The 27,588-nt window shown below is 31.8% G+C and overlaps 3 protein-coding genes and 1 non-coding gene across 4 annotated transcripts; 2 read left to right on the forward strand and 2 right to left on the reverse strand.

Moving 5' to 3' along the window:
• Positions 1 to 3,378: 3,378 nt before the first annotated feature.
• Positions 3,379 to 4,350, reverse strand: LOC124820300 (uncharacterized). The gene is made up of 2 exons (XM_047291966.2): positions 4,031 to 4,350; positions 3,379 to 3,844 (listed from the first exon to the last, which is right to left on the reverse strand). Exons 1-2 carry the CDS (start codon positions 4,348 to 4,350, stop codon positions 3,379 to 3,381), a joined length of 786 nt encoding a protein of 261 aa, XP_047147922.2.
• A 5,248-nt stretch (positions 4,351 to 9,598) lies between these two features.
• LOC124820304 (small nucleolar RNA U3) lies at positions 9,599 to 9,820 on the forward strand. The gene has a single exon (XR_007027347.1). It is a non-coding gene; the product is annotated as a small nucleolar RNA U3 (small nucleolar RNA).
• Positions 9,612 to 17,894, forward strand: LOC124820290 (cationic amino acid transporter 2, vacuolar-like). Its single transcript, XM_047291957.2, has 14 exons — positions 9,612 to 10,535; positions 11,091 to 11,292; positions 11,474 to 11,558; positions 11,699 to 11,836; positions 12,327 to 12,445; positions 12,563 to 12,659; positions 13,136 to 13,308; positions 13,417 to 13,483; positions 14,601 to 14,759; positions 15,493 to 15,748; positions 15,923 to 16,028; positions 16,321 to 16,433; positions 16,650 to 16,725; positions 17,454 to 17,894. The coding sequence occupies exons 1-14, from the start codon at positions 10,385 to 10,387 to the stop codon at positions 17,608 to 17,610; spliced, it is 1,899 nt and encodes a 632-aa protein (XP_047147913.1). The 5' UTR covers positions 9,612 to 10,384; the 3' UTR covers positions 17,611 to 17,894.
• A 932-nt stretch (positions 17,895 to 18,826) lies between these two features.
• LOC124820301 (Ribosomal protein L30/L7 family protein) lies at positions 18,827 to 21,681 on the reverse strand. The gene is made up of 6 exons (XM_047291967.2): positions 21,572 to 21,681; positions 21,324 to 21,490; positions 21,120 to 21,208; positions 20,573 to 20,710; positions 19,387 to 19,489; positions 18,827 to 19,298 (listed from the first exon to the last, which is right to left on the reverse strand). Exons 2-6 carry the CDS (start codon positions 21,486 to 21,488, stop codon positions 19,083 to 19,085), a joined length of 711 nt encoding a protein of 236 aa, XP_047147923.1. The 5' UTR covers positions 21,489 to 21,490; positions 21,572 to 21,681; the 3' UTR covers positions 18,827 to 19,082.
• Between the last annotated feature and the right edge of the window lie 5,907 nt (positions 21,682 to 27,588).

Here is a 27,588-nt window from a genome sequence, read left to right on the forward strand (position 1 = left end):
TCAAAATGTCTTTAGTAGTAAAAGTAATATAAAATGATAATTGTTAATAATATATATATATATATATATATATATATATATATATATATATATATATATATATATATATATATATTTGTAAAAATTATTATAAGGAGAAAAAAAATTAATTCTTAAAATGGAGAAAAGTTGTATTTAAGTAAAGTGAAATAATTATTTTTAAAATATAATATTTTGTGAATATAATTTATTGTCAAGTGGTATAATTTTTTTGTTATTGAAGTGAAGTTACAATATTCATGATGAAACAAATAATTAAGTGAAGTTACAATATTACATGACATAAAAAATGTCTGAATATAATAAGGTACAATTATATTTATCACATAGTTTATGATGAAGTTCCTTTGGTTAGGTATGTAAATAACTTATTCAAACGACACTGTATTGGCAACCCTATTAAACGTCTTTCTTATATGGGATGGATGTGAAGATAGAAACTCAAAGCACCGTCTAAATAAATTATCGTCTTGAATGTTCATACTCCTTAATAACTTACCAATTTCTTCTGAGGTATGATTAGATGAATGAGTTGGAGCAATTTCGTTGGTTATGGCTGTTAACAGCGTTTTTCACGTTCAATGATTTGTAGTTGTTAGTGAAGACGTCTTGTATTTGTTCCATACCTTGCATTCTATCCCTCCTACAATTGAGTCATCATGTCACGATTTGAATAAGAAAAAAAATGCATTATATTATAAAAAAATATAAAAAAATTAAATTAAAATGATTATAAAATAATATATTAAGTTAAATATCCATAAATTAAATGAAATTCTTATATATTATAAAATTAATTTTTATAGATTATATTTTATGTGATAATAAAATAAAATAATATATAAAATTAATGTAATTAAAAGATAAACAAAATACATTACAAGAAATTTTCTATTTTATTAGAAAAATTAACAAAAAAAAAATATTTGTCATTAATTCTTCATTAATTTGTATGGAAATAGTTAAGGAATAAAATTATAGATGACATATAGTAAAATTGTAGATGATATATAGTAAAAATTTTCTATATTTTTATTTGGATTTGGCTATTTATAAAAATGTTTTTTATTTGTTAATCAATAAAGTGAAATAATATTAATTATTTTTGTAATTATGTCTTTTATAAGCTGAACTATTATAAAGTTAAAATAAATAACAATCAAGTCATATGAAAAAAAGTTAAAGTTAAAATTAATTTAAATATATGTAAAACAATTAATTACACGTTTTAAAATTGTCAGTTAAATCAAAAGAAATATGGTTGCTGATATAAAATTTGTTACAGAATATAAAAACGGTTAAATTTAGCTAAATGATATTAAATTATGTAATATGAAAATAAATAAAAAATAATGAATGAAAGTTACACTTTAATTATTTATAATATTAAAATATAAAATATTTTGTCAACAGAAAGAAAACAGTGTTCCTTTTTGTAGTAATTGTGCTTTGTTATATGGTAATTGATGATCTTTATGATTAAGTTTAGGCATTATTGCAGCTTGTAGGTGTTGAATGTTCTCCATATGGTATGTGCTCGAGGAAAGAGAGCATCCGTTTCCTACGGTTTTGAATCAACGAAGACCTATCTACATTACTGTGCAACGCTTGGAAGCGAGTAACCCCACGGTGGAATTGGTTACCGTCACTTAATAATCGGTTACGACCTCTTTTGGAACTAGGTGGAATCGATTCCTTCTCATTCTGGAATCGGTTACCCTCCAATCCAATTCTTCTCTTCTTCATCACGGACCTCCATGTTCATCCTCAACCTCCAGTCGTTCACGGTCTCGAATGACATTGCAACCCGTTTGGATGACAACAACCAGCCTCTAACATCAACCTAGATGCCATTTTCGATCATCAAGGCACTAACCTTCGACTGGTGCGCTTCGCTTCCAGTTTAGACCGATCGGTCACCTTCAATATTGGCCACTCGGTTATAAAAGAGGGGATGTACTTGCAAAAGACACTCTGACGCTCAAGTTAGGAGTGGTTTTATGAACTGTTTGTTACAGTTAGATATTGAAGTCCTAACAGGACTAATTGTAGTATGAGTTGAATCTGACTTTACCTCAAACCTAACCCTTATTTATAGAGTTTAAAGGAATCTAAATTAATTTACCTCTTAATGGTCATTAATGCAAACCTTAATTGTTTAACGGTAGCCGTTATCACATTTATTTGTGCATTAAATCTGCTCAACAACTGTCGAGACCGAACGCAAGAGGCTTGCCGAGATTGACCGGCTGAGAAGCTGATAGACCAATACCGATCGGTTGCGCGCAAGTGCATAGTAACATAAGCCCCCCAAGTCCGAGTTAATCGTTCGGCTTTAGTCGAACGGTTAACTATAGGACTTATGAGCTTCAGGGAGATTGTTCTCGTTGTATTGAACAAATTGTTCTCCGTGTGCTTCAAGTCGTTATATCCTTTTTAGGCCGAACGGTTTCATGTATTGAATCTGGCTGCGTACTTGACAGTCCTTGTTATAAGAGCTTCCCGGTTGATGAGAGGAAAAACCGTTCGGTTGAGAAAGATTTTCCTCTCAGTCTTTGGCTTCATCTTTGACGAGAGGGTTTTACCTCTCAGCCGAGTGGGATTTACCGCTCGGTCTTTGTTTTCAACTTTGACAAGAGGGATTTACCTCTCGGTTGTGATTTGCAGGATCCTGTTACCTGTACTCTTCGCCGAGCGGGTTTTACTGCTCGGTCTGCGATTCTTTATAGAGGAATTTACCTCTTCGCCAAGTGGGATTTACTGCTCGGTCTTCATATCTTTATAGAGGAATTTACCTCTTCGCCGAGTGGAATTTACCGCTCGGTCTTCATATCTTTATAGAGGAATTTACCTCTTCGCCGAGTGGGATTTACCGCTCGGTCTTCAAATCTTTATAGAGGAATTTACCTCTTCGCCGAGCGGGTTTTACCGCTCGGTCTTCAAATCTTTATAGAGGAATTTACCTCTTCGCCGAGCGGGTTTTTCCGCTCGGTCTTCATATCTTTATAGAGAAATTTACCTCTTCGCCGAGTGGGATTTACCGCTCGGTCTTCAAATCTTTATAGAGGAATTTACCTCTTGGTCTTTATCTTCAATTTTGACGAGAGGGTTTACCTCTCGGCTGAGCGGGATTTACCGCTCGGTCTTTTTCTTCAGACTCTTTATAGAGACTTTTTTCGCTAGATATGCACTTCTTTAGCAACGTTTGGGAACGATTGATTGGGCACCAAGTACCTGGCCTTATTTATTCCCTAATGAAAGCGTAGGACAATAACAAAAGTCTAAATCAAGTGAAACTAAATTTAACCATGACAATAATAGAGTTTTGGAGGTTTCTCCTTAGTTGATAAATCCACGAACCGACCGTTCCCGATGACGACTGGGACTGCGACTATAGCCCCGCCCTCGCTCGTCTTTCCTATTTGCCCGCTCGGGACTTCTTCGCGAATATCCTTCCTTGGGGAGGCTGTATCTTGCTTCCTTTATAAACCTACGGAGATGTCCCGCCCGGATAAGATTTTCTATTTCATTTTTTAACGTGATGCAGTCTTCTGTAGTATGTCCATGGTTTTGATGGTACCGGCAACTCTTCCTTTCATCTGCGTTTCTTGGAGATGGTTTCCTTCGGGGTGTGAGAAGTTCTGCGCTAAGGGCTTCTTCGAGAACTTCTGCCCTAGGTGCATTGAGGGTTGTATAATGGTGAAACTTGAATGGCCGGGGAAACTCCCTATTCTTATCGTTATTGTCGAACGGTCGTTTGCCGTCCTTTCTACTTCCGCCCACATTAGCCTCTTGCTGTCGTTTCCTTTGTGACAATCACATTTCCTCCATACGAATGAACTCAGCTGCTCGCTCCTATAGCTCCTCCATAGTTTTTGGCGGTCGTGCATACAATTTTTCCGCAAAATATCCTGGTCTCATACACGAAGGCAAATTATTGATAATAAAAGATTGATCTATCTCTCTAACCCGTCGTGCGGTTTCAGTATACCTCTTCATAAAAGCCTTCAAAGTTTCTCCTTTCTCCTGCTTAGTATTTACCAAATCCGCCGGTGTTACCTCTTGTTTCCGATTGGTTGCGTATTGTCTCCTAAAGAGGTTTTCCACAGTAGTGAAGCAATCCACTGTGTTGGGAGGAAGAGTGTTATACCATTCCAATGCCTCTTCCTTAAGTGATAACGAGAAGGCTCTACACATGACCGGGTCGCTGTCTGTATAAAATGCCATTGCATTACCGAACGTCCTTAAGTGATTATCCGGATCAGCCGAACCATCATACTTATCCAACACGGGGGGAGTCTTTTCTGGCATTGGGGTTTGCATGATGGTCGCCGTGAAGGGCAATAAACTGGTAGGCCGAACGGTCTGCAGGGGTGTTGGTTCCCTTCTAGCCCGACCGTTCGGGTTGACGTGATTATGACTTGCCTCATTAGCATTCTCCCGATTCGAGGCGGACCGCTCGGGAGGGTTCGGCCCTTAGCGCCCTCATCTCCTCCTCATGCCTCCGCTGCATCTCTTGCTGCGCATGCGCCTACGCTTGTATAGTCTGCGCCTGTGTCTCAATCTGGGCTTGTAACTCTCTTATTAAATCTCTGGTGCTCTGCTCCCCCATATTTCTTGTGGTCACCATTGGGTGTCTTCAGCTTGCTCTCGACCCCACGGTGGGCGCCAAAATGTTTCGGTGTGAATTGTGAGACCGAGACACTAACCTTCGACTGGTGTGCTTCGCTTGTCTTCTTCCAGTTTAGACCGATCGGTCACCTTCAATATTGGCCACTCGGTTATAAAAGAGGGGAGGTACTTGCAAAAGACACTCTGACGCTCAAGTTAGGAGTGGTTTTATGAACTGTTTGTTACAGTTAGATATTGAAGTCCTAACAGGACGTATTGTAGTATGAGTTGAATCTGACTTTACCTCAAACCTAACCCTTATTTATAGAGTTTAAAGGAATCTAAATTAATTTACCTCTTAATGGTCATTAATGCAAACCTTAATTGTTTAACTGTAGCCGTTATCACATTTATTTGTGCATTAAATCTGCTCAACAACTGTCGAGACCGAATGACAAGAGGCTTGCCGAGACCGACCGGCTGAGAAGCTGATAGATACCGATCGGTTGCGTGCAAGTGCATAGTAACAAAGAGTGTCACCATACTCCTGCAACGTTTCTGCCCTTAATACGTGTTCAATCACTTTTTTTTATCAAAGGTAGAAAAAAAATTTCACCATAATTACCTTCAAATCGCATGGCATCCGCAAGATGGAAAAAGTACTTTATCTCGCAAATTAACGTTAATTGTTCTTTCCAAATTTGTTGATCCGAATGCAATTAACCTCTCAAATTCGTCTCTTCCAATTTCTTTTAACAATATTTTCTTTCCAAACGAACAGAGTGTGAAGATAACTCTACTTCTAATTTCTAAACATTAGTAAGATAACATTGGAAAAAGAAACTAGAATCATTGAACCCAGTTAGCATTTCAAAATCAACAAACACACACTGGAATCAACAAAATTCACTCAAGTGAACGCAATTTTAACGTCCAATCTGTTTGTGCAAATACATTTCCACAATGTTTTCCTCTCAAGCAAACGCAACATTAGTGTGAATTTGCTAAGAAGATTCTTGAAAATTTATGTCTCTATTAAATTAAAATTTTAGATTATTGCACAATTTTATTTTATTTTACTTGAAGATGATGTCTTGTGGTATTGGGAAAGATGACTGTATCATGAAGTGTTGTTTAATTGTAATATGGTATCTGGATGCTCATGGGAAAGTGTTATCCTTGTTTATCATCGATGATCATATTTTTCTCACTAGAAGTGTTCTTATTCAACATTTTTATATATTAAAACATTTTACAAATAACTACTTTATTTATATTATTCTGATATTTAATATCCATTCTATTGTCTATCTCTTTGTAATATTTAGCGAGACCACTGATTCACTTGAGCCAAGATGAACATGAATTCTTTACCTCTCTCACTCTCGTGTATCCTTTACAATTCATTTTACCATATCAATATACTAACATTACTATGTTATTAATAAATATTATTTTATATTATTTTTATCACTAAAGCATTTAGATATTCTTTAATTTTTATTAAATAAAATATTTTTTTTATCTATAAGTCAAATCCTACACAAACTTTTATAAAATTTATTTTCAAAATTCACTTTCAATCACTTCCAAATCTATTTAAAAAAATAACATCTAATTTACTCTTAAATCCTCTAAATCTATCAACTCTATCTTTCTCCTTGCACCTCCACACATTTCTCCTTGTACCCCCTCATCTTTTCAAAATTCCAAAACCATTCTTTGCAATTCAAAAAACCCAACATCCCACTTTTTGTGTTTCAACGAATTTCAAAATCTGTTGAAACCTTTAAAAAATCCTTTAATGGATTTTGAAATCCGTTAAAGGATTTTTTCTTTAATGGATTTTGAAATCCGTTAAAGGATTTTTTCTTTAACGGATTTCGAAATCCGTTGAAGAATTTTTTGAAAGCTTGAAATTCATTGAAGAAAAATGTAATCCCAAGGTTATTTTTGGAATGTGAAGGTGTAGGGAGAAATGTGTGGAGGTACAGGGAGAAACAATCTTTTATAATTAAGCATATGTGGGCTTTGAAAAACTAAGAGAGAGTGGTGGTCCACATGGGGTCAACGTGGGATCCACTTTAAAAAGAGAAGGGATTCACACCTCATTATGGGTGTAAGTGAGAAAAAAAAAGGGTTCGTTTAGTATAAAGTCAAATATTTATTTTTTGGTTTGACTTTGTTATGTTGATAATTATTTGAGGATTGTTAAGAAAAAGTTTCTATGGGAGAATTAATTTTTGAGTAAGATTGTTGGACAATATGATTTGAGTATATGTGACTCTTTCAGCCGTGCTATGCGGGAAAGAAATTATTTTCGGTCGTGTGATGTGAGAATAGGATGAATTCAAGAGTTGGATAACTCTTTCGACTATACGATGTGGGAAAGGGGTTCTCTTCGGTCGTGTGATGCGGGGAAGAGGATGGTTCGAGTACTAATGACTCTTTTGGCCGTGTGATGCGGGAAGAAAGTTCTCTTTGGTCGTGTGGTACGAGAAGAGGGTGTCGTGTGACTCGTACTGAATTGATTATGATGATTAACTGGTATGGTAGTGTACGGGAAATGGACCACTGGTTGTGATGATAATGAGTGATCGTGTTTAAGTTGTTGTTGTGTTATTGATGTGTTTCTTATTGTGATGAATGTTTAACATTTATTAGTTATATTGTTATGCTTATTATGATTGATCCTCGATTAGCTCACCCCTATGTTTGTGATTATGGTTTCCACCTGTGATGATCATTATACGGGAGCAAATGATGGTTTAGAAAATTCGGAAGCGATTTAGCACGAGGAGGGAATTGAGAGAATTGGGGAATTTATGGATTTATTATAAATAAATAATTTTATTGTGAATTTTATTTTGAAATCAAGTTGAATTATGATTTATTTTGGAGTGTTGTGTATTGTTGTTGTAGTTGTTGTTAATTATTATTATTATTATCGTTATTATTATTATTGTTATTATTATTATTGTTATTTTATCGTTATTGTTATCTTGTTATCGTTATTGTTGTTATTGTTTTTATTGTTATTATTAAACTATCATGACGATGTTGTTATTTCTGTTTTTTATGCGAAAGCCGCGAGTGGAGTTCATGGCGGTGAGTAGGAGCAGCAACAAGGAGGAGGCTATGGAGGGGTAGGTGGTGAGCATGAGTGAGAGGAAGGAGAACAAGAGGAGGGATGACAAAAATACTTGTGTGGTGATGAAGAGGATGAGGCAGTTGAATAAGGAAAGGAGAGAAGTCTCCCCATGTAAAGAGACCAGGGAGGGAAGGTTGACAGAAAAAGGAAAAGTGACGTGACACACTCTTAGACACCTAAGATAAAAATTAATACAGTTGGTCATGGAGGACTAAATTTGGGACCTTTTGAGAGGAGAAGAATGAAAATGGATCAAAGTCTCGAAGAGGAACGAAAACCAAAATCGCGTAATAGTTTAAGGACAAAAACATATTTAACCCTTATTATTATTGTTATTATTGTAACACTAAAACCGATAAAATTTCAATCTTTTATGATAGCAAGAACGTACTTTTCAAAAATCTCAATAATTAAATTGGTATATTTATTTCTAAAGATAACAGTTATGAAATCCTTATTCAATTACATTGTCCATAAATAATGAAAATAATGAAGGATATATAGAAAACTCCAATTACTTTGTCTTTGAAATATTCTTTGAATCCTAATTCGGTTGATTATATGCATGTATGTTTAATGCTTAAGAGTTGTACCAAATGAATTTGATAATGTCCATCATGAATGAGTAAACTGAAATGTGTGCTTGAACAATTCGTTTTAACAATCCTAATTAAATCTTTTGTAAATATACTAATAGATAATCTCTTTTCATTTACAAACCAAAACTAACTTATTAACAAATTAAAAATAAGAATTTAGAAAAACTACATGAGAAATTTTTATAAACAAATATATAAGAAAAAAAAACTTTAATTTGTATGAAAAAACTCATTAATCTTTTTCTTGTTATTTATTTAATTTTTTCTTTAAAAGTATTTGTCAGAAAGTTTTTCCAAACATTTATTAGACTTTAAGGAAACTTTGCAAAAACTTCCAGAAAGAAACTACGGAGGTGCGTAAAGAAGCACCTTTCTTCGGATAACTGAATCTCCTTCACTTTTTCAACATTTAGTAGAGTTTAAGAAAACTTTGGAAACAAAAGTATATTAGGATAAAACAAGGAGTAAGCACTTCCAACATTAAAAAAAAAGTTATTAGTTATTTTATTTTTATTTTCGTCGATTTTTCAATTTTATTTAGTCTGAAATTGAGTGAGATTAATACAATTTAATTAATAAATTGTGAAAGAATTTCTTGAAACATATTAAAGATTTTTAATTGAAATTGTTAATAAAAATAGTTTGTTTGTTGAGATGATTAACATAACCTTAGGATCAATATTGTTGAAAAATTATTCATCTGTTTTAAAAACATTTAACCAAAAGGATTATATTATATTATTATTTTTATAAATAAGAACTAAATTACATCAATTTTCAATTTTCGTATATAGATACTAACTTGATATTTTTGAACGAACGGATGGATGATAATTTTAAACATATAATCCATATTAGAATTATTCTAAAAAGAATCATTGATATATAATAATATTGGTTAATATAACTGCCGTAGTATAAAAACCAAGGATGATAAGTAAAAAGAAAAATGTAAAATGAAAAGTAGGGTGCATGCAGTGTGAAAGCAGAGTAATTGATATAGTTAGAGTGTTTATCTAACTGCTAAATGTTGACATTACAATCCGACTTGCCACCACAAATACCATCTTCAGATTGCAAGTAATAAGAAACTAGCTAGACAGGAACTGTTCACAATGACAACAGCCAATATAGTCCCACATCGAAAGACTTTTGGAAATAAAGTACATTTATAAACGTCAACCAGACAGTTTTGGCCACGACCTTACTTGAACAGGATCTGTTCTATAGGCTCGTACCTCTGTATCCTTAAGTTCTAAGGAGACAGGAACTGAAGTCTGGTGGATGAACCATGACCCTGTGATCAGAGCGTGATTGACGGTAGTGGTGGTCTTCTTTGCGAACTAGGCTCATCACCAACTGTAGAGGATCGTTCCCGTTCTTACGGAATTGGGATGGTCGCAGGGTTGTCTGACAGACTCCCACTTCATATTTTTTTAAAACACATTTGCATTAATTCTCACTAATCAGGATCATCTTGATTAAATCAATAATTTGTTCAGAAACTCGCTTAACATTTCTTTCATATCCATAAGTTTTGAGTTAACTATAGACATATGATAGCTGACATGCAAAGTGAACACGTAATGAGACATAAACGTAGCACATTACTATATATAATTGCCCCTACTTTCAGTGATGCCTTTTATAGGATTACCATCTGGCGTTAAGCATTCCTTTACCCTTTCATTCGTCTTTGTCAATCTGTCAACATTGGTCACCACCATCAAGCAAGGAAAGACACAAGAATTTCGAATTCAGATTCTTATTTTGCCACTTTTGTCCATAACGACAACAACCCCATCAACAGAGCAAGGAGAATTATACGACATTAGTTAATTTTGGCCACACCACCACCACCTTTGTGTTGTGCACCTTGATCTTGGGACAACGTTGATTTTGTTTTTCATCGAGGGAGATTTGGCTTTGTGGTTGAGCTAGCAAATATTAGTGTCTGTGTGTGTGTGTGTTTTTTTTTTCTTTGATGGGTGTTTCAATTGGTTCACAATCACAAAATGGTTCAGGGGGTTCCTTCAAGTTTTTAACTAGGAGGAAGCAGGTTGATTCTCAAAGTAGGAATTACTCTCAGTCTTCTCTTGCCAGGGAGTTAACTGTTCCTCATCTCATTGCTATTGGTGATTAATTCAATTCCTTTCCTCTCCTTTTTCTTCTTATTTTTTCAATTAAAAATCTCATCTTTAATCATGTTTTCATCTGGGGTACGTTCCTGGAATTGTTACAATTTTCGGGTGATGTGGAAAAATGTTTGGTTTGTGTTCATGTTTGACCGCTTGATTGGTACATTTGTCGGATTTCCTCTTTTCTTATTGGCAGAACGACATATTCCTTCCCTTTTTTATTGTATATTTTTATCATGATTTTGTTTTCCCCGTCTTCCAAAGTCAAAGAAAATTCCTCTGTGATATTATATTTACTACAGGTATGATTAATGTTACTTTCTTTATATACCAATTTATAAAAGAAACTACAATACCAATTTCAAAACAAAAAGTTGAAGAGTCTTTCATTTTCTTATATTGCTCAATTTTTTCACTTTTATTCAAATTGGGATTCAAACTGACACCAAGATTCCGAAGACATTAGTGTGTTTATTTTCTAATTTTTTAGCTTCTAATGAACACACATTAATTGTTTTGCAATTGAGTTTGACATTGGTATGTGATGATCAGGTGTTGGTTCAACAATTGGTGCTGGAGTGTACGTTCTAGTGGGAGCAGTTGCACGGGAGCATGCTGGACCTGCTTTGGCCATTTCTTTTCTGATTGCTGGATTAGCAGCTGGTCTTTCTGCCTTTTGCTATGCAGAGTTGGCTAGTAGATGCCCTTCTGCAGGGAGTGCATATCACTATTCATACATATGTATTGGGGAAGGGTACTCTTTTTTCCTTTATGTTTTAACGTTGTACACCAATTTATATAATATCTATGTCCATTAAGTATCATTCTTGTTTTTCTTTTCCATTGTCTAATTGCATCATTCAGTGTTAGCAGCCTTATTTGGCGGTTCCTTTTCTTCTCACATTCATAGTAATGATGGTTACTTTTACTTTCAGTGTTGCTTGGTTGATTGGTTGGTCCTTGATTTTGGAATATACAATTGGTAGTGCTGCTGTTGCTCGTGGCATAACCCCCAATTTGGTACGTTGTTATTTCAGTTTTTTGGTTGTATCAGGTTTATGAATTTGAGAATTTGTATAGAATGTTTTGCTTGCTTTTAGCTTAACTAACTGCAAGAAAAGATGATTTCAAACACTGACATGAATGAAATGTGTAATTAGGCTGCACTTTTTGGTAAGGAGAATTTACCAGTGTTCATATCGCGGTACCATATTTCTGGATTGGATGTAGTTGTGGACCCATGTGCAGCAGTCTTGGTATTACTTGTTACAGGACTCTTGTGTCTGGGCATCAAGGAGGTAATTTTCTATTATTACAAGCTTTTAATAAATCACAATGACCTATTCAAGTTTCTTACTTTTATCTAGGAATTAAGTTTACATGATCTACCCAAGTCCTTCAGTATAGGCTATTGTGATTATAAAAAAATAAAAACTAACCAAATTTTAGTAATAATCAGCTCACAAAGGCTTATTTATAAATCTTTACACGAGTAGACATTTTGTAAAATAAAGTTACTGAAAATACAGAAATTTACAAAGTATAAAATGTTTTATTACAAAGTATTATTTGAAAAATTGATGTAATATAGGAGTTTGTATACTAATATTTCTTCTTTGTATATATGAGTGATATTGTTTTCTTTCTGTTCGTGTAAGATACTGCATGGATCCTTTGTATGTGACCGAACCGTGAGCTTTGCACAATGAACATATTCACCCTGTCACTGTTCTTTATTTGTTTTCTAAGCTAAAATATCCAAAAATTTATAGTGCTTAATACATGCAGAGTACAGTGGTACAAGGAATAGTGACAGCAGTGAATATATGTGCATTGCTTTTTGTCATAGTAGCTGGTGGTTACATGGGATTCAAGTCTGGTTGGCCTGGATATGATCTTCCTATGGGGTACTGTTTCATTTGACAAAACTCCTGATTGGTACTTTAAATTTTTGCTTTTGCACTTCTCCCATGTTATATGTTTGGTCTCTAATTACCTAAGGCTTGTCTCTTTTGCTTTCACAGACTTTTTCCCTTTGGGTTTAATGGGATACTGGCTGGTTCTGCCACAGTATTCTTTGCATACATAGGCTTTGATGCAGTTGCCAGCACTGCTGAAGAGGTACATAATGATGGTTCAGTTTATATTATTTTGTCAGCTCAATTTTCTTAATAACAAAAAGAAAATTTTGGTCTCAACATATATTCTGTCTGTAGGGAAAATACTAATGTTTCTGTTACATTTAAGAACTACAAGCAAATAATTTTTTTAGAAACTAAAAGCATTTTGAGAGATAAAAATTTAACTAGGTATCAAACCTAGTATATTATTGACAGATAATTTTGTTCTTTGATTATGTGATCAGAAGTTTAGTCCTGAGAGCTCCGTATGTATAGAAAAACATTTGTCAGATATGAACTTCATATATCAATCTCAATATTTCGGAAGATTAATCCTTGGCTCCCACTGGGATAGCTTGAGTTCACCAGAAACAAAAAGTATTTACCTAAAAAGAGGCAATTATTTCTCCAAAATAATTTACACCAAACATATATGCATACTTGAGGATGCTCAATTGTTCGAACTTGATGAAACAGGTGAAAAATCCTCAACGAGATTTACCCCTAGGTATTGCAGGTGCATTGTTTCTTTGCTGTGGGATATATATGATGGTATCCCTTGTTGTAGTTGGTTTAGTACCTTATTATGCAATTGAACCGGATACACCAATATCTTCTGCATTTGCTGAACAAGGAATGCAATGGGCAGCGTAAGTTTAGACATTACAATTTTCCATCTGATTCTTCATCAAATTTTAGTTTCTTAGTCTATGTAGATGTTATGTCACCATAGACAAATTTCTTGTTTGTGATTGCAGTTACATTATAAATGCTGGTGCTTGCACTGCTCTCTGTTCAGCATTGTTGGGTGGGATACTTCCCCAGGTAAGTTAATGTAAACCCAGGTGGGCTTTGTTACCTCTGAAATTGTTTATTCTCTTATTTTTCTGCTGTGAATATAACATATTTCATATGTGCTTTCTCTTTATTTGGCGAAAGTTGCTCTCCTCTATTTTTTTTAATGTATGGTTAAAATTATAAACTATTGAAGTACTTTAAATTATCACTTTTATGGGTAAATATAAATCTTTGTTGATCTGGGGATGTGTAAGTTTTGTATTAAACACACGACAAACTCTATATTCTCATATTAATGATGTGCCTAACAAGACAAATTGACACATCTTTTTGTTTATGAGCTGTTTTAGTTTGAGAGATAAAAGGGTATTTGTACGTATTAGTACTTGTGGGTCTTAATTTGGGATTTATGTGACTTAATTATTTCAAGGAGAATGTTAATAAATTCCCTTGGAATACTGGTTAAGAAATTAAAAGTGGAAAGTTTTCATGCAAAATGTATCAATGCAACTCACTACTTTTGTTATTAAATAAGAAAAACTGTAAAGGTTGTAAATCCAGAAAGAAACTGAGAATAGGGTTTTTCTTGTGAAGATATACGATGGAAGAAGGGAGAAAAGCAATGATATCAAATCTGTTTAGTGCAGTGGGTTATATTTTACAAAAGGTTTCTCTCTGTTTAATACATGCAAGAGAGATGTAAATATGCTACCACTCATTTTTACTTAACCACTGACAAACACCTAACTTTTCCACAAGACAAGGTTTATAGTTCAACCTGAAAAGACTGAGGAAACAGAAAAGTCTCAATTTCTGACATTATTTCCAAGACACCCTCACTGTGATTTTCATTAAAAGTTTAATTTATTGATATTTCAACCAGTGCCTCATTGGCAAAGACACTTATTTTTATTAGCCAATAAGCTTGAGAGTCTTAAGAGAATTATGTAATGAACTAGAAGACCAAGGTGCAGTGTACTGAATTTCATTCGAATCATCATATTCAAATATATGCTGCGTTTCTTTCATGCTTCATTCTATGATTGCTTGTACCAGCAGTTATCACAAACTTTGTCCTTTTCTTTTTCTGAAGTATTGAGTTACCAGGCAAAGTGACCATTGTGTTTTGTTAAATGTTTCTCAGCCACGAATTTTGATGTCTATGGCAAGGGATGGATTGCTGCCACCCTTTTGTGCTGATATAAATAAGAAGACTCAGGTTCCTGTTAAGGGCACAATAGTTACTGGCATCGTGGCTGCAGGCTTGGCATTTTCTATGGAAGTCTCTGAACTGGCAGGGATGGTAAGTCTGGAACTTGGTTGCTACAATTTTAGATTCAGTAGATACAAGTTTCATTACTAAATGAAATAGTGCGTTATAGCAACTAACATTCCTCTAATAACACACTCTTTAAATACCAATACTATTATTAGTTCACTCTCCTTGAATAGTACGGTAACTAAATTTACTTTGGTTCAGTTCACATAGATTTCTCCATACACACACAAGAAGGAGAAATATTTTTTTTTCTCCAAAAGCTAAAATCAACTTATCTATCACCTTGCTTTGGAGAAGTTAAATAACGAGTTTTTATATCAGTCAAGTCCAATAGGATTGCCCCACTATTGGGCTTGGCTTATAACATGGTGAGTAACCCTTTTAGTAGATCTGGCATAGGTTCTAATACCGTCATCTTACAAAATTTGTGACAGGATTGCCCCTCAAGTGTCCAACTCTGGGCATGGTAAGTGTAGTGAGTGACCCCTTCTGAGGGTCAGTTCTAATATCATCTTGTAAAGTAGCTTTGACCTAATTCAATCTTAGAAACTCGATTTATAAAATGATGAGTGATCCTACTTATGTATTGTATTGACATTATATCTAGTTGACGTGAATGTGTTATTTTTCTAATATGGCTAGAATATTTTTTTGCTTTTTTTATTCCATACTCCGTTGACATGAAGTATTCCTATGGTAGTTCTAATATGTATATGTGGATAGTTGTACTAATATGTATATAACTTTTCTCCTGCAGGTTAGTGTGGGTACACTTTTAGCATTTACCATGGTGGCAATGTCTGTGTTGATCCTAAGATATGTCCCTCCAAATGAAGTCCCACTGCCTCCATCTCTCAAGGATTCAATTGCTTCAGTGTTGAAGCGGTATAGTTTGAGCAGTTCGGATACAAATGTGGGAGACGTAGATGCTAATACTTCTGAGCACACCAAGCCTTTGATCGTTAAGGAGGATGTTTCAGTTTATTTTACCACACATTTTTCTGTAGGAAACCGTGAGTTATCACTTTCCTTCTCCTTTACCAATATTTTTAATGGATAATACAATTTAGTGTTCATTATATATAATCTATGTCGCTCAAGAAACTAACATTGGTTCATTTGTTATAATCCTGTCATTTGGCATATGTTGATTTTCTCCTTCATACATTTATTTATTTTGGGTACAGATATAGTTGAAGCTGAAAGGCGAAAAGTTGTTGGGTGGATCATATCACTGATCTTCTTAGGGGCGTTTGTCCTTACATATGCAGCTTCAGATTTCACTCTTCCTAGGTTAGTCTACTTGCAGATTATGTAGCCTTTCTCAAGCTTCACATGCAATGGAAATTTCTCAATACCTAATCAAGGATTCAGGTTCCCTAAATAGTTTGGTGGTTGGTTTGAGATGAAAGGAAATGGGCTATTAGGGACTAGGCCTTATCCTCTGAGAACTGAAGAGGTTTGATAATACTGTTACAGGATAATCTCTTCAATAAATTTATGCACTTCATTTGTTGTTTTTCGTGTCATTTAAGGATTGCATGAGGTTCCCAGTTTTTTGAGCATTTTTTTATGCTATTGCCAGTTCTGTTCGCTTTGCATTGTGTGGAGTTGGAGGTGCTATTCTTTTGTGTGGTTTTGTTTTCCTAATCAAAATAGATCAAGATGATGCAAGACATGACTTTGGGCACGCTGGAGGTATATCTTACCACCATGGCCTTGTGTTACATAAATTCATGAGTAGTGTTGGTTATCTTATTCCTTTCAAATAATACAGAGGTGCATATCTTCTAGTGTCACACACATGGAGTATATTGAACAAGAGTTGCATATAATTATAACAAACAGTAAAAAATAGGCTGACCGTTAATTCTATTCAGCTTGAGAGATAACTCAATCATTAATCTTTTTCAGGTTTTATTTGCCCTTTTGTGCCACTGCTTCCCATAGCTTGCATTCTCATCAATTCCTACTTACTTGTTAATCTTGGGTAAGCATTAATACTTAATTTGTTATACTTTTGGTTAACCAAACTCGCTTTTCAAATGTATTTTTTTACATTAGGCTGTGTGTGGAAATCTTGAAATTGATGGAAGTAGTTTGATTTCAAGACTAATAACTTAGAATTTTATTGTTATTTAATGAAATTAATATCAGAATACATCTAGTATTATCTTTCTCCTCTGCCTGCTGTAATAGTGACAAACATAATTTCACCTTCATTCTAGTAAATAGTAAGAATGGCAAGAACTTTAATTGAATAGAAACTGATATTTTTGTGTAATGTTAATTGGAAAAGCTCCTGTTCGGTTTCTCTTACTGAACTATCCTTTTTCACTGGTTCATATTTATTGTTTATAACAAGTTGCTCATTTGGTTCTGGTCATAGAAGAAATGTGACCGAAATTATAATTGTGGACCATTTTTTAAAACTTTGGTTGATAATAGAATAATAAAAATATAATTCAATTCAAGAACTACATTTCCTGAAAATGTTCACGATCTTTTTCTTTTCATATTTGTTTCTCTGCTTTGTAAAATTGAATGTGAGTGATGTAGAATAAACAGTCTAATTCAACCAACATTCTAAATAACAGAGAAGAGTCAAATGGATAAAACTGTGAGATATATTCATAGTGTTTTGCAGAATCAGCAGTTCAATGTTGAAACTTTGTTAATGGAATTGCATTTTCTAATTCTTACTCATCTTTGTTTCAGATATGGTACATGGTTGCGTGTTTCTATATGGATGGGAACAGGACTACTAGTTTATGTGTTTTATGGCCGAACTCATAGCTTTCTAAAAGATGCAATTTATGTGCCAGCAAAGCAAGTGGATGAAATTTATCAAACTTATCGAAGCAGTGCTGCTTAATTTCTTCCATCCCAAGCCAAAGAAAATATTGCAGCTCCCCCAATTGAACACGTAATCCCTGTACAGGAAGTGCCTCTCAGCTTAGGGTCATGTACATGTTTTTTTAGAGAAGAATTCCATTGTGGTATGCCTTAAATTATCTCTCACATATTCACCATTGTTTAGCAGTTGTACATTACATCTTGAAAAACTTGGGGCATGCTATGTAGATATATTCAACTTTATACTTTAAATCTCAAATTTTCTTTTTGGCTCTGGAAAAATTAGAACACCAGAGAAATCTATGCTAAGGTTCCTGACATAACAATCTAATATCTCAGTGTCTCCAAACACACATTTAGTATAACCAACCTTTTAAGTAAACCTATTTCTCTGTAAATTTTCACTAGCAGAATGATTTCAGAGAGGCACTTGCGTTGATATACATCAATGTTCCAAAAAATTGGTAATTTATTCAGTCCATATATTGGTTGATTGATGAGTTACTAGTTATTTAAGTAGATCAGTGCTTAAATCACATAAACCAATGTAACTAGTATTGTTATATAAGAGTATATTATTTGTGGCCACAGTAAAATATATTATTCTTTTGTAAATTGGTGGGTGCAGTGAATGTACAGATATCGCACTGCAGCAAATGTTTAACATAGCAGTTCTTGAAATAATCTAATTTAAAAATTTTGGTTGGCTCGAACAACCTATTTACAAGTTCAATTCGATAACACTTGGCCACTGATTCAAAATTGTTATACAAGCTTTTATTACAGATTGGCAAGGTGAATCTAACTTTAACTAAAAATGTTCCACCAGTCTACTGTGGAAACATCAATTTAATTATACGATCTTTACAGTCTATTGTCTCCAAGGTTTTTATAAAAGGTTTTTTTGTTAAAAGTCGAGAGTTTTTGGTTTCATTACAAAAGAATAAAAATTGCTTAATCCTATCCATCTGAACATCACAAACAAATTCGATGTTGACTTTTGATTACATTGTCTCAGAACCTACCATTATGAAGCACTCTTGTGCAGATGTCATTAAGCCAGCGGCTACAATTGAACAAATTTTCTTTGTAATTGAGTATTTCACACTGTTTAACAGACCTTGTGAATTTGAGTGTTGATGATATATTAAGTCAATAAATAGGCAATCCTGTTAAAAACCCTAATAAATGATAGATTTTCAAATCATAAATCATCACAAGCAAGAATAAGGCACTTTGATTCTATAAAGAAAATTTCATTCAAACTTCAATCATCATTCCTGACATTTAAAATATATTGAGAATTCACTAATTCAAGCCCCTGTGCATACCATGCTGCTATCCCTTTCTTCTCCAAATGCCCAAGAGGCACATGCAGTTATCTAAGACTATAAAGATAGGTAATAAATTAGTTACTTAAAAACTGAGATGCTTTGACGTAGGATCATCCGATGGACATAGTACACATCAAAATTGAGACTACAATGGCCACTAATTCATTTTATCGATCAGTTCATTGATGAGATCCTCACGATTCCCTGTGTCTCCACCCTCCTTGAATAGGGTTTTAGATCCTTTCAATCCTTCGGCTGGCTTGTTGAGTACAAAGGGCCACATAAATCTGACAACTTCCTTAAAGTGGGGACCAGCATTATACAGCTGATGCACCATGTCCTCTATGCAGACAATACCAAACTTTCCTAATTCCTGCATGAGAAAAATTGGAACATTTACAAAGTGCAAGTAGGGAGAAATGATAATAAAAAACCAGGGATCCAGGAACTCCATATATTACCTGTTCAATAACATTATTATCTGTCAAGGGAACTTTCCGCCCATCCATCCTGGCGAGTCCTTTCTTGTAAATTAACTCTTTTATGCTTTTAAGGTTTGGATATCTTCAAAAGAAACACATTCACAAAATAAAGAACAACTCAAGTAATTTCTTTTCCATTAGCAACGAAAGCATACACAGGAGTATATACATAACAAGAAAAAAAAATTGTATAGGGTACCATATACACAAACAAACAGATTTATTAGTTGGGTTGGTACATAATCAACATGCTTAGCATTTTCCTTTCCCAAATAACTTGCAGGCATCTACTATAAACATCTTTAACTTCAGATATTAACAGTCAGTTTGGATAAACAACTTATCAAAGGCTTATTCAATAAGAACTGTGTTGGAATATACTTCTCCACAAGTATTTGCAAGAGAACAAATAAGATAAATTGAATTAAACTCTTACATAAACTAAAATCCACTTATGTACTTAGCTTTCATAACAGTTATTTTTATGTATAGGTGCATAAGTTATGTAGTTAAGTTAGTTTTACATAAAACTCAATGCATTATATCTTCTTTTTTTATTTCTCTATTAGTGTTTATGAAGTTTATTCAAATAGTGCTTTCCACAACAAGTCTGTATGTACAAGTTTTTACAATTCATGTTTCTACAATTAAACTCAAAATAACATTAAACTTTTAGCAAATAATTGTAATTTTTTTCACAGATCATCCTGGAAAAATTGTTGTAAATAGCTGAAAACAACTCATGGACAAATCATAAGATATTTTTCATCAGCCCCAAACACTTATACACATGTTTATACAGCAAGATTTTTGTAATTAGAAGAAATATCTATAAAATCTTCTTAATTAGAGAAAATATCTATATAATCTTCCTAATTAGAGAAAATAGGTATATGATCTTCTAGATTATTTTTCAGTATATTGTTCCCTTATTTCCTTTTTCTAGAAGATTAAATTGCTACAAATAGAAGTAAGGAGAATGTAATTGATATGAATGAAAATAACAAAATCATTCTCTTTCTCAAGTAAGATAAATGTAAATAAATAAATAAACCCTTCTAAATGGACACTAACACTTTGTTTGCCCATGAACATTAATGGTCTCAACCCTAGCTAGCACCAAACATATAAAACACAAAATAAAAAACATAAATTAATATCATACCCATAGGTCACATATGGTTCCACCCTCTGTAGCTTGGCCATTATTCCCTCGCTTGGCTTCACAAGAACAGCACTGAACATACTCCTCAAACCCAAGCTGTACAGCACCTTCCTTGTTTTTGGATGCATGTCCTTTTTCCTAAAACAACCCGACAGACATACACAATTCAAAAGGCATAAAAAATATTCAAGAAAAAAAAAAGGTTTAGCTACCTATTTGGTCCCTATACCCACATAATCTTTGTACTCTATTCTCTACACTCAGAAACTACTCACTTTAGTATACACATACACTTTTTTATCCCTTTTAGTTTAAGTCCCTGCACCTAAACTTTTTAATCTTTACAACTTACAAATTCATTTATTATCAGTTTCACACCCTCCAATTTAGGAGGGCAGAGCCTAAAACACATTGAAAATGTATACAAAGGACCTCAAACGAGCAGTTTCTGAGTGAATAGACTAAAACACAAAAGAAAAAATATATGTAAAAATGTAGGAACCGGAATATAATTAAGTCAAAAAGAAAAACAAGGTCCTGTACCTACCCCTGTATACGAATGATTATCAATATGTTGGAGTGAACTTGAGGAAGTTTCCTCTTCACCCTTCGCTTCATCCTAATGAGATCCACTTCCTATAAACACACATAACCCATTAGGTTTCGCAACTTATTACAAAAACTGCCTGTGAATCAAACATATTAGGTTCAGATAAACCTGTGACGGATTTTTAGTCATTTGGTTAGTTACCTGGTTGCGATACTCGTGGATGAAATCCTCGGGCTTCTTGATGGATTGAAAATTCTTGTGCTGGAATTGCTCTTTCTTTCTTAACGCCCATGCTTCCCTGTTTTTGCGCTTCTTGAGTATAACCTCGGGGATGTAATTCAGAGGCTTTGGATTCTCTTCTGCCATCTCTGCACACACAGAGTGAGTAGCTGTCAACCTTAGGATTTCAAAACCACCGAGAGAGGTAAGAGATTTGGAGCAAGAGAAACCTGACGGAGATGGTGGCGGGTTCTAGCAGAGAACGGCCAGATATAAAAAACCTGAAGCCCTAAAGAGTGTATAGTATTTCGATTTGATGTTATATAGTACTGATTTTTATTTTTATTTTCATTCTTATATCTTTTAATTTCATTTTGGTGTCTACGATTTCTTTGGATTTTATATTTTTTTATGATTATTTTTTAAAATTTAATTAATTATCTATATTTGTTATAAAAAAAATATTATTTTGGACTTAAATATTTGTTATTCAGTTTTATCTTTTACATATCTATTTTTAAAAATATCAATTTTACTCTTTAAATTTTTTTAAAAATTTATCTTTTTTATTTGTTTATTCTTAAAAATATTATTTTTTCAATTAAAATAATTATTTATAATAAAATTCTAAAAATTTTATATTTACTTTTATAATTATTTTTTTACCATAAAAAAGTTTAAAATAAAAATATATATCTTTTACTTTTATTTTTTAATAACTTTTTTTAAATTTAAATAATTATTCATAATAAAAACATTATTTACGTCATAAAATAAATGCTTATAATAAAATTATTAAATTAGTTGTTGTTCTAATAATATTTTAAAAAATATATTTTATAGTTCATTAATACTTTTATTTTAATAATTAAAAGTTATTTTATAATTTAATAAAAAATTTGCATAGTTCACATTTTTATCATATTAAAATATATGTAATTTAATTATTATTACATTAATAATATAATTTCAAAATATATTATTATAAAAGTAGTATTAAGCAAATTATGTAATCATTATTTTTAAATTATTTAAACTTTTTTGCAAAAGGAAACATTATTTAATTATTTTGAAATAAAGACAAATTATTTAATTAGGTAGGTGTTATGTTTAAAAACGTACACATTCAATTATTTTGAAATAAGTATTAAAAAGAAAAGTTCTTTATTTATTTTGAAATAGAGGGAATACATTCAATTATTTATATTATTATTGAGAAAGTAAATCTACATAAGGAAATCTTCAATCTCTAGTGTATATAATTTTATCCCCTTTAGTGATAATATTTTTAAATTCAAATAATCAAGTAAAAAAAATCACTTACCAATAAAAACATATTTATGAAATTATAAAAATTATGTAGTTTTATGATTAGAAACTGTTTAATTTAATTTAAACTTAATTATATTTTAAGATAGATTTGGGAACTTTTAATTGAGTTCATAATATTGTTTTATGACATATTGAGTATTCAATAAATTTACATTTTTTAATAGTCTTCGTCGTTTAATTTGTCTGTTAATTATGTAATGTGACTGATAGCCTCTAAACTATAACACAATTTTAGTTTTTGATTTTATTTCAAAGTTTGATTTTGTTAGGTCATTATACTTAAGCAATATATAAATACCATCATTAGTAACAAGTGAGTCATGTTTCATTTCTCGACATGTGACCTATTTTTAAAGTACATGTATATATACTACACATGCATCCAACAGTTTATTATTCTTCTTCTCTACAATTTTCTAGCTATTATCTTCCACATCCATGTCTTTCTTTCAATTTCCAACACAACCCATTCATCAACATGCACAAGTTCTCTATTCTCTATTATCCAATTCATCTTCTTCCCTTATCCAAAGTCATTTGACAAAGCACACAACACTCACAATTCTTTCATTCCCTTTGTGCAACACCTCATCCAATCTTCATATGCAACACATCACCACTCAAGTTCAATCTCATCTCTAATCAACTATATCTACACCAAATAATACATAACAAACACTCATAACATAGATTTTTCCTCACCTCTCTACATCTCCATGTTCTACACTCTTATTGTCGCCTCACTGTATATGGCTCATTCAGTAATCATCTTATCTCCATTTTTCTCTCATTGACTTGCTACCCACACTCACAACACAAAAAACAGAATATTCCCTCGCGCACAACAATGGGAGGTGCCTTACAGAGTAAGGTCATCCTTGATAGCTTTGATGAGTATCTAAGCTCCCTTTGCAAAATGAAATTGCCCCAATTCATCAAAATTCAATCCATCAACAACCCCACACAAAACACATTCAGGTTCTCCGTCACGCAATTGTTTTTTGTACGATGAAGAAAAATTAGATATCTAGAATATGTGGTAGTCGTGGGAGTCATTATTTAAAATAAGAAAAGATAATTATCATAGAAGTGAAGGGTAGCACAGTATTTAGAACTTCTTATACTATGGATTGGTGGTTATATATTTGATTCTTGTTTTGTGCATAATATATGTTTATTTCTTTTATTATTTGTTTCATGTGAAAGGTGGTGTGTATTAATATTTATAATAATTGTTATGCATTGTCAGTTAAAATATGAATGTATCGTTGTGTTTGCTTAACTATAATTTATTCTTCTTAAGACTTATCATAGAAAAATATAAGAAAAAGATACATTTTGTAAGTACATTTTTTAGGATGAAAATTGTTTTTGGTGGGGGAATATGAGATTCTAGAAATTTTAATAATTAGGAAATATATACAAATGTTGTTAACTATTTTAAATAAAAGATAAAATAGTTTGTTATTTTTATTTAAAGAATTTTCTAAAAAATAAGATTTGGTGAAAAATTATTCAATTAGAAAAATCATATATTGTTATTAGATATCTTAAAAGATATTCTTGGATATTGTTATATACTAGATACATTTACAAATTAAAAGATATCTTGAGATATATAAATTAAAAAATATCTTAAACATTATTATATATAATTAGCTATTATTGTAAGATAATAATAATAATAATAATAATAATAATAATAAAATATAATGTATTATTTAGGGTGTAAGATACGAAAAATAAGGGTTTTAAAAATAAAATAGTTTTGAAACTTTGAGTTTTTGTTTGAAGATTAGTGTTCTTTAGTGTATATTTTTGTTAGAACATAATTGTTATGATATTGTTTTATTTTTTTATTTTTGCTCAGGGAAAAAAAGTTTTTTACCTTTATTTAATTGGTATAGAAATTAATTAAGGGGTGGTTTGGTGTTTAGAAATCCTAAAAACTCTAAATCAAAGAGAGAAAACAAAAGAAGAGAGGAGATTGACATTTTGAAAGAAGGAGAGAGGGAAACTCTTAGTGTAGAGGAAGATTGGTGGTGTTTTAGGGTTGTAGATAAAGCCTTATGATTGGCCAAAGTATAAATGTTGTATGTTATATTGATTATCTTAATTGGTAATCCTTGTTTTGATACATGTGTATATGATTATAATTATTTGTGGTTATTATTGGTTAAAAGTTTGTGCATGAATGGACATAAGGTTTATGTAATATTTGTGATGAGTTTTCATGAATGTTTTATGTATGTTTTGTTGGGTTATTCTAAGAGAAAATAAAATTACGATGGTTGAGAGTTTTTATGTAAATATATATTGTAAGTGTTTAATTATGTAGAAAAAAAAAATCAAAAGGGAGAGAGAAAGGAAGACAAAAAAAGTCGTTAGGATAACATAAAACCGTGTTTCCTTTCGTGAAAGATGTTTTCTTCTTCCCATTTCAAATCCTCAGTTTAAAACTTTACCACTTGACTAGAGCTGTCAAATTAGCCCCTTTAATAAGATTTGGCCCTAGCCCATGTGGGTTGGGGCCAAAAAAGTTCACAGGGCCAAAAAAACTCTTTATTAAAAAAGTACACAGGACTAAAAACCCCTAAAGCCCTATAGGCCAGGGCCAGCCCATGGGTTTTCCTTTTTACAAAATTTAACGTTTAGAAACATAATATCATCATACAAGTAATCACAAATCATGTGTATTTTTTATCCAGCTTTTATTTTATCTTTGTTAGTAATAACTTATAACCATAATTGATTCGTGTGTAATTATATTTTTTTACCAATAAAATTAATTTCCTACTTCATAACTGTTTCTATATTAATTAGTTTAATAATAATGCTTTTATACAATTATTCCTTAATTTCCAAATTTTGTTTTGATAATTTTTTCATCTTAATTTTGGTTCCTTAATTTTGGTTTGTAAATTTGACGGTTAAGAGATATCCACATAAAATAGGTTTAAAAGTTAAAAAATTTAATTTAATTTGTAAAATTTTGATGGACTAACGAATTTATTTATAGATGATAATCTATTTTGTCACTAGTTTAAAAATATTATTTTTAATTGGTGTGAACATGCTAAAATTTTGACTTAATAACTTTTTAACTTTTTTAATTTTCCAAATTTTATAAAATTAATATTTATTATTTACAAAGTTATATAATTATTTTAAAAAAAAAATTATGAAACGTATAATTTAGTCATTTACATCAATTTATATATTTTTATGTCTTTTTCATATATTTTATATTATATTCATTTGTCTTTTTTATTAGTTTCTTATTAAGAGACATTGATGTAATTTATTTATTATTATAATTATTATAATTTTTATTTATTTTATATGTTAATAATTAAATAAAATAATAATTTTAGTTTTAGTATTATAAATTATAACATTATATTTATTTAAAAATATTGTATCTATTATTTAATTATTTTTTATTACAATCGGCTCAATTATGATAAATAATTCAATAAAAACGATCTTTGTTGGATAAAGATAAGTATGATTTTAAAATATTAATTTAATCTAAAAGGTTAGAAAAAAAATCTGATTTTATAACCACTAGGATTACATGTAGATCTTGTATACTAACATATATGATACTTATAAGAATTTTGTCTAACAAGGATTTTCACTCAAAAGTTAGTTCTTTTATTACGTGAAATTAATTTTAAACTTTACAAAGTTTGTAGTTTAATTTTTTAATGTATATATATATCTATACAAAACATTCAACAAAAGAATTTTATATGACAAACTATAAAAAATAATCCAATTAGTAGATTTGAATTTAAAATCTATCCATAATTAATATTTCAAATATTTATATAGATCGATTATTGAAAAATCGAATTTTCAACTGTGTTACTTTTATAATTTCTTTTTTGAAATTTTTTTCATTTTCTTTTAAATAAAAATAATAATAAAAATTTTCTTTTTTAACTTTCCAAAATAATAAAATTATATATTTAAAATATACTTATAATTAAAAGATTATTTTAAATAAGTTTTTATAAAATCAATATTTATACATTTATATTTAATTAAAAAGATATTAAATATCATGTAAATTTTGAAAATTATTGAACTTGTAAAGTAAATAAAAGAAATAACTAAGAAAACATGTGAATTAATTTAGTTTGGGGGCTAGTCCCATCCTAACCTTACCCCAGCCCACTTTATGTGGGGCTTTAGGGGTTGGAGCTTTTAAAAAACCCCCTATTAAGTGAACTAGAAAATTGAAGCTTGATTTTAGAAGGGGTCAGGGTCAACCCATGAGCGAGGGGCTCAAATAACACTTCTTGACCGTGTAACCAACTTACAGTCCATTAAAGGAGAGCAAGACTGGTGGGCTAAAATTGATTGGACAAACAATGACGAGCTGCATCAGTGATTGCAACCCATATTTGTTGTTTACGGAAAGTTGATTCCGGAAAATATTCTGGAAAGCTTTTTCTGGAGGCTTTGCGGACTATCTTTTTCGGAAAAGAGAACATACTTTTCCGGTGAAGAAAACCACCGTACACCACCACAACTCTACCACTATCCTCTTCTCCGATAGACAAATCCGGATGCATGCCGGTCGCTGGCCTCTTCTACAGTGAAAAAAATCGCAACTCGCATCGAAGGCTTAGAAAAAGACGCAAGAGGAAGATGTAACAGTGAAAAATTAGGGTTAAAATAATAAAAAAATGTAAAGAAGGTTAGTTTTGGTATTTCATGTTGATTGGGTGCTGGAAGAAAAATTATAAGGTGCAGAAAGTAATTACCAAATTTTTAATTCTAAGAATTAAGCATGAACAGATGAATACAAATCAGATAGAATATTTAGGAAAAAAAAAAGACTCTGAATAATTGAATCGAGACTTGAGAACTTATTACAATATATGAATTGAATGTGGATCCATTA

Source organism: Vigna umbellata, chromosome 5, assembly GCF_029865625.1.
Source record: "Vigna umbellata cultivar VRB3 chromosome 5, Vumbellata_1.0, whole genome shotgun sequence".
Taxonomy (NCBI): domain Eukaryota; kingdom Viridiplantae; phylum Streptophyta; class Magnoliopsida; order Fabales; family Fabaceae; genus Vigna; species Vigna umbellata.

What these genes read in the sequence shown, in the direction of transcription:
- LOC124820300 (XM_047291966.2), bottom strand. Translation starts at nt 4,350, where the DNA reads ATGCCAGAAAAGACTCCCCCCGTGTTGGATAAGTATGATGGTTCGGCT. An exon ending in TTGAAGGCTTTTATGAAGAG is followed by an intron (nt 3,845 to 4,030) that starts GTATACTGAAAC and finishes ATTGTCACAAAG; the next exon opens with GAAACGACAGCAAGAGGCTA.
- LOC124820290 (XM_047291957.2), top strand. Translation starts at nt 10,385, where the DNA reads ATGGGTGTTTCAATTGGTTCACAATCACAAAATGGTTCAGGGGGTTCC. An exon ending in TGTGTCTGGGCATCAAGGAG is followed by an intron (nt 11,837 to 12,326) that starts GTAATTTTCTAT and finishes TAATACATGCAG; the next exon opens with AGTACAGTGGTACAAGGAAT. An exon ending in TACTTACTTGTTAATCTTGG is followed by an intron (nt 16,726 to 17,453) that starts GTAAGCATTAAT and finishes TCTTTGTTTCAG; the next exon opens with ATATGGTACATGGTTGCGTG.
- LOC124820301 (XM_047291967.2), bottom strand. Translation starts at nt 21,488, where the DNA reads ATGGCAGAAGAGAATCCAAAGCCTCTGAATTACATCCCCGAGGTTATA. An exon ending in TCCACGAGTATCGCAACCAG is followed by an intron (nt 21,209 to 21,323) that starts GTAACTAACCAA and finishes GTGTGTTTATAG; the next exon opens with GAAGTGGATCTCATTAGGAT. An exon ending in GAACCATATGTGACCTATGG is followed by an intron (nt 19,490 to 20,572) that starts GTATGATATTAA and finishes TTTCTTTTGAAG; the next exon opens with ATATCCAAACCTTAAAAGCA.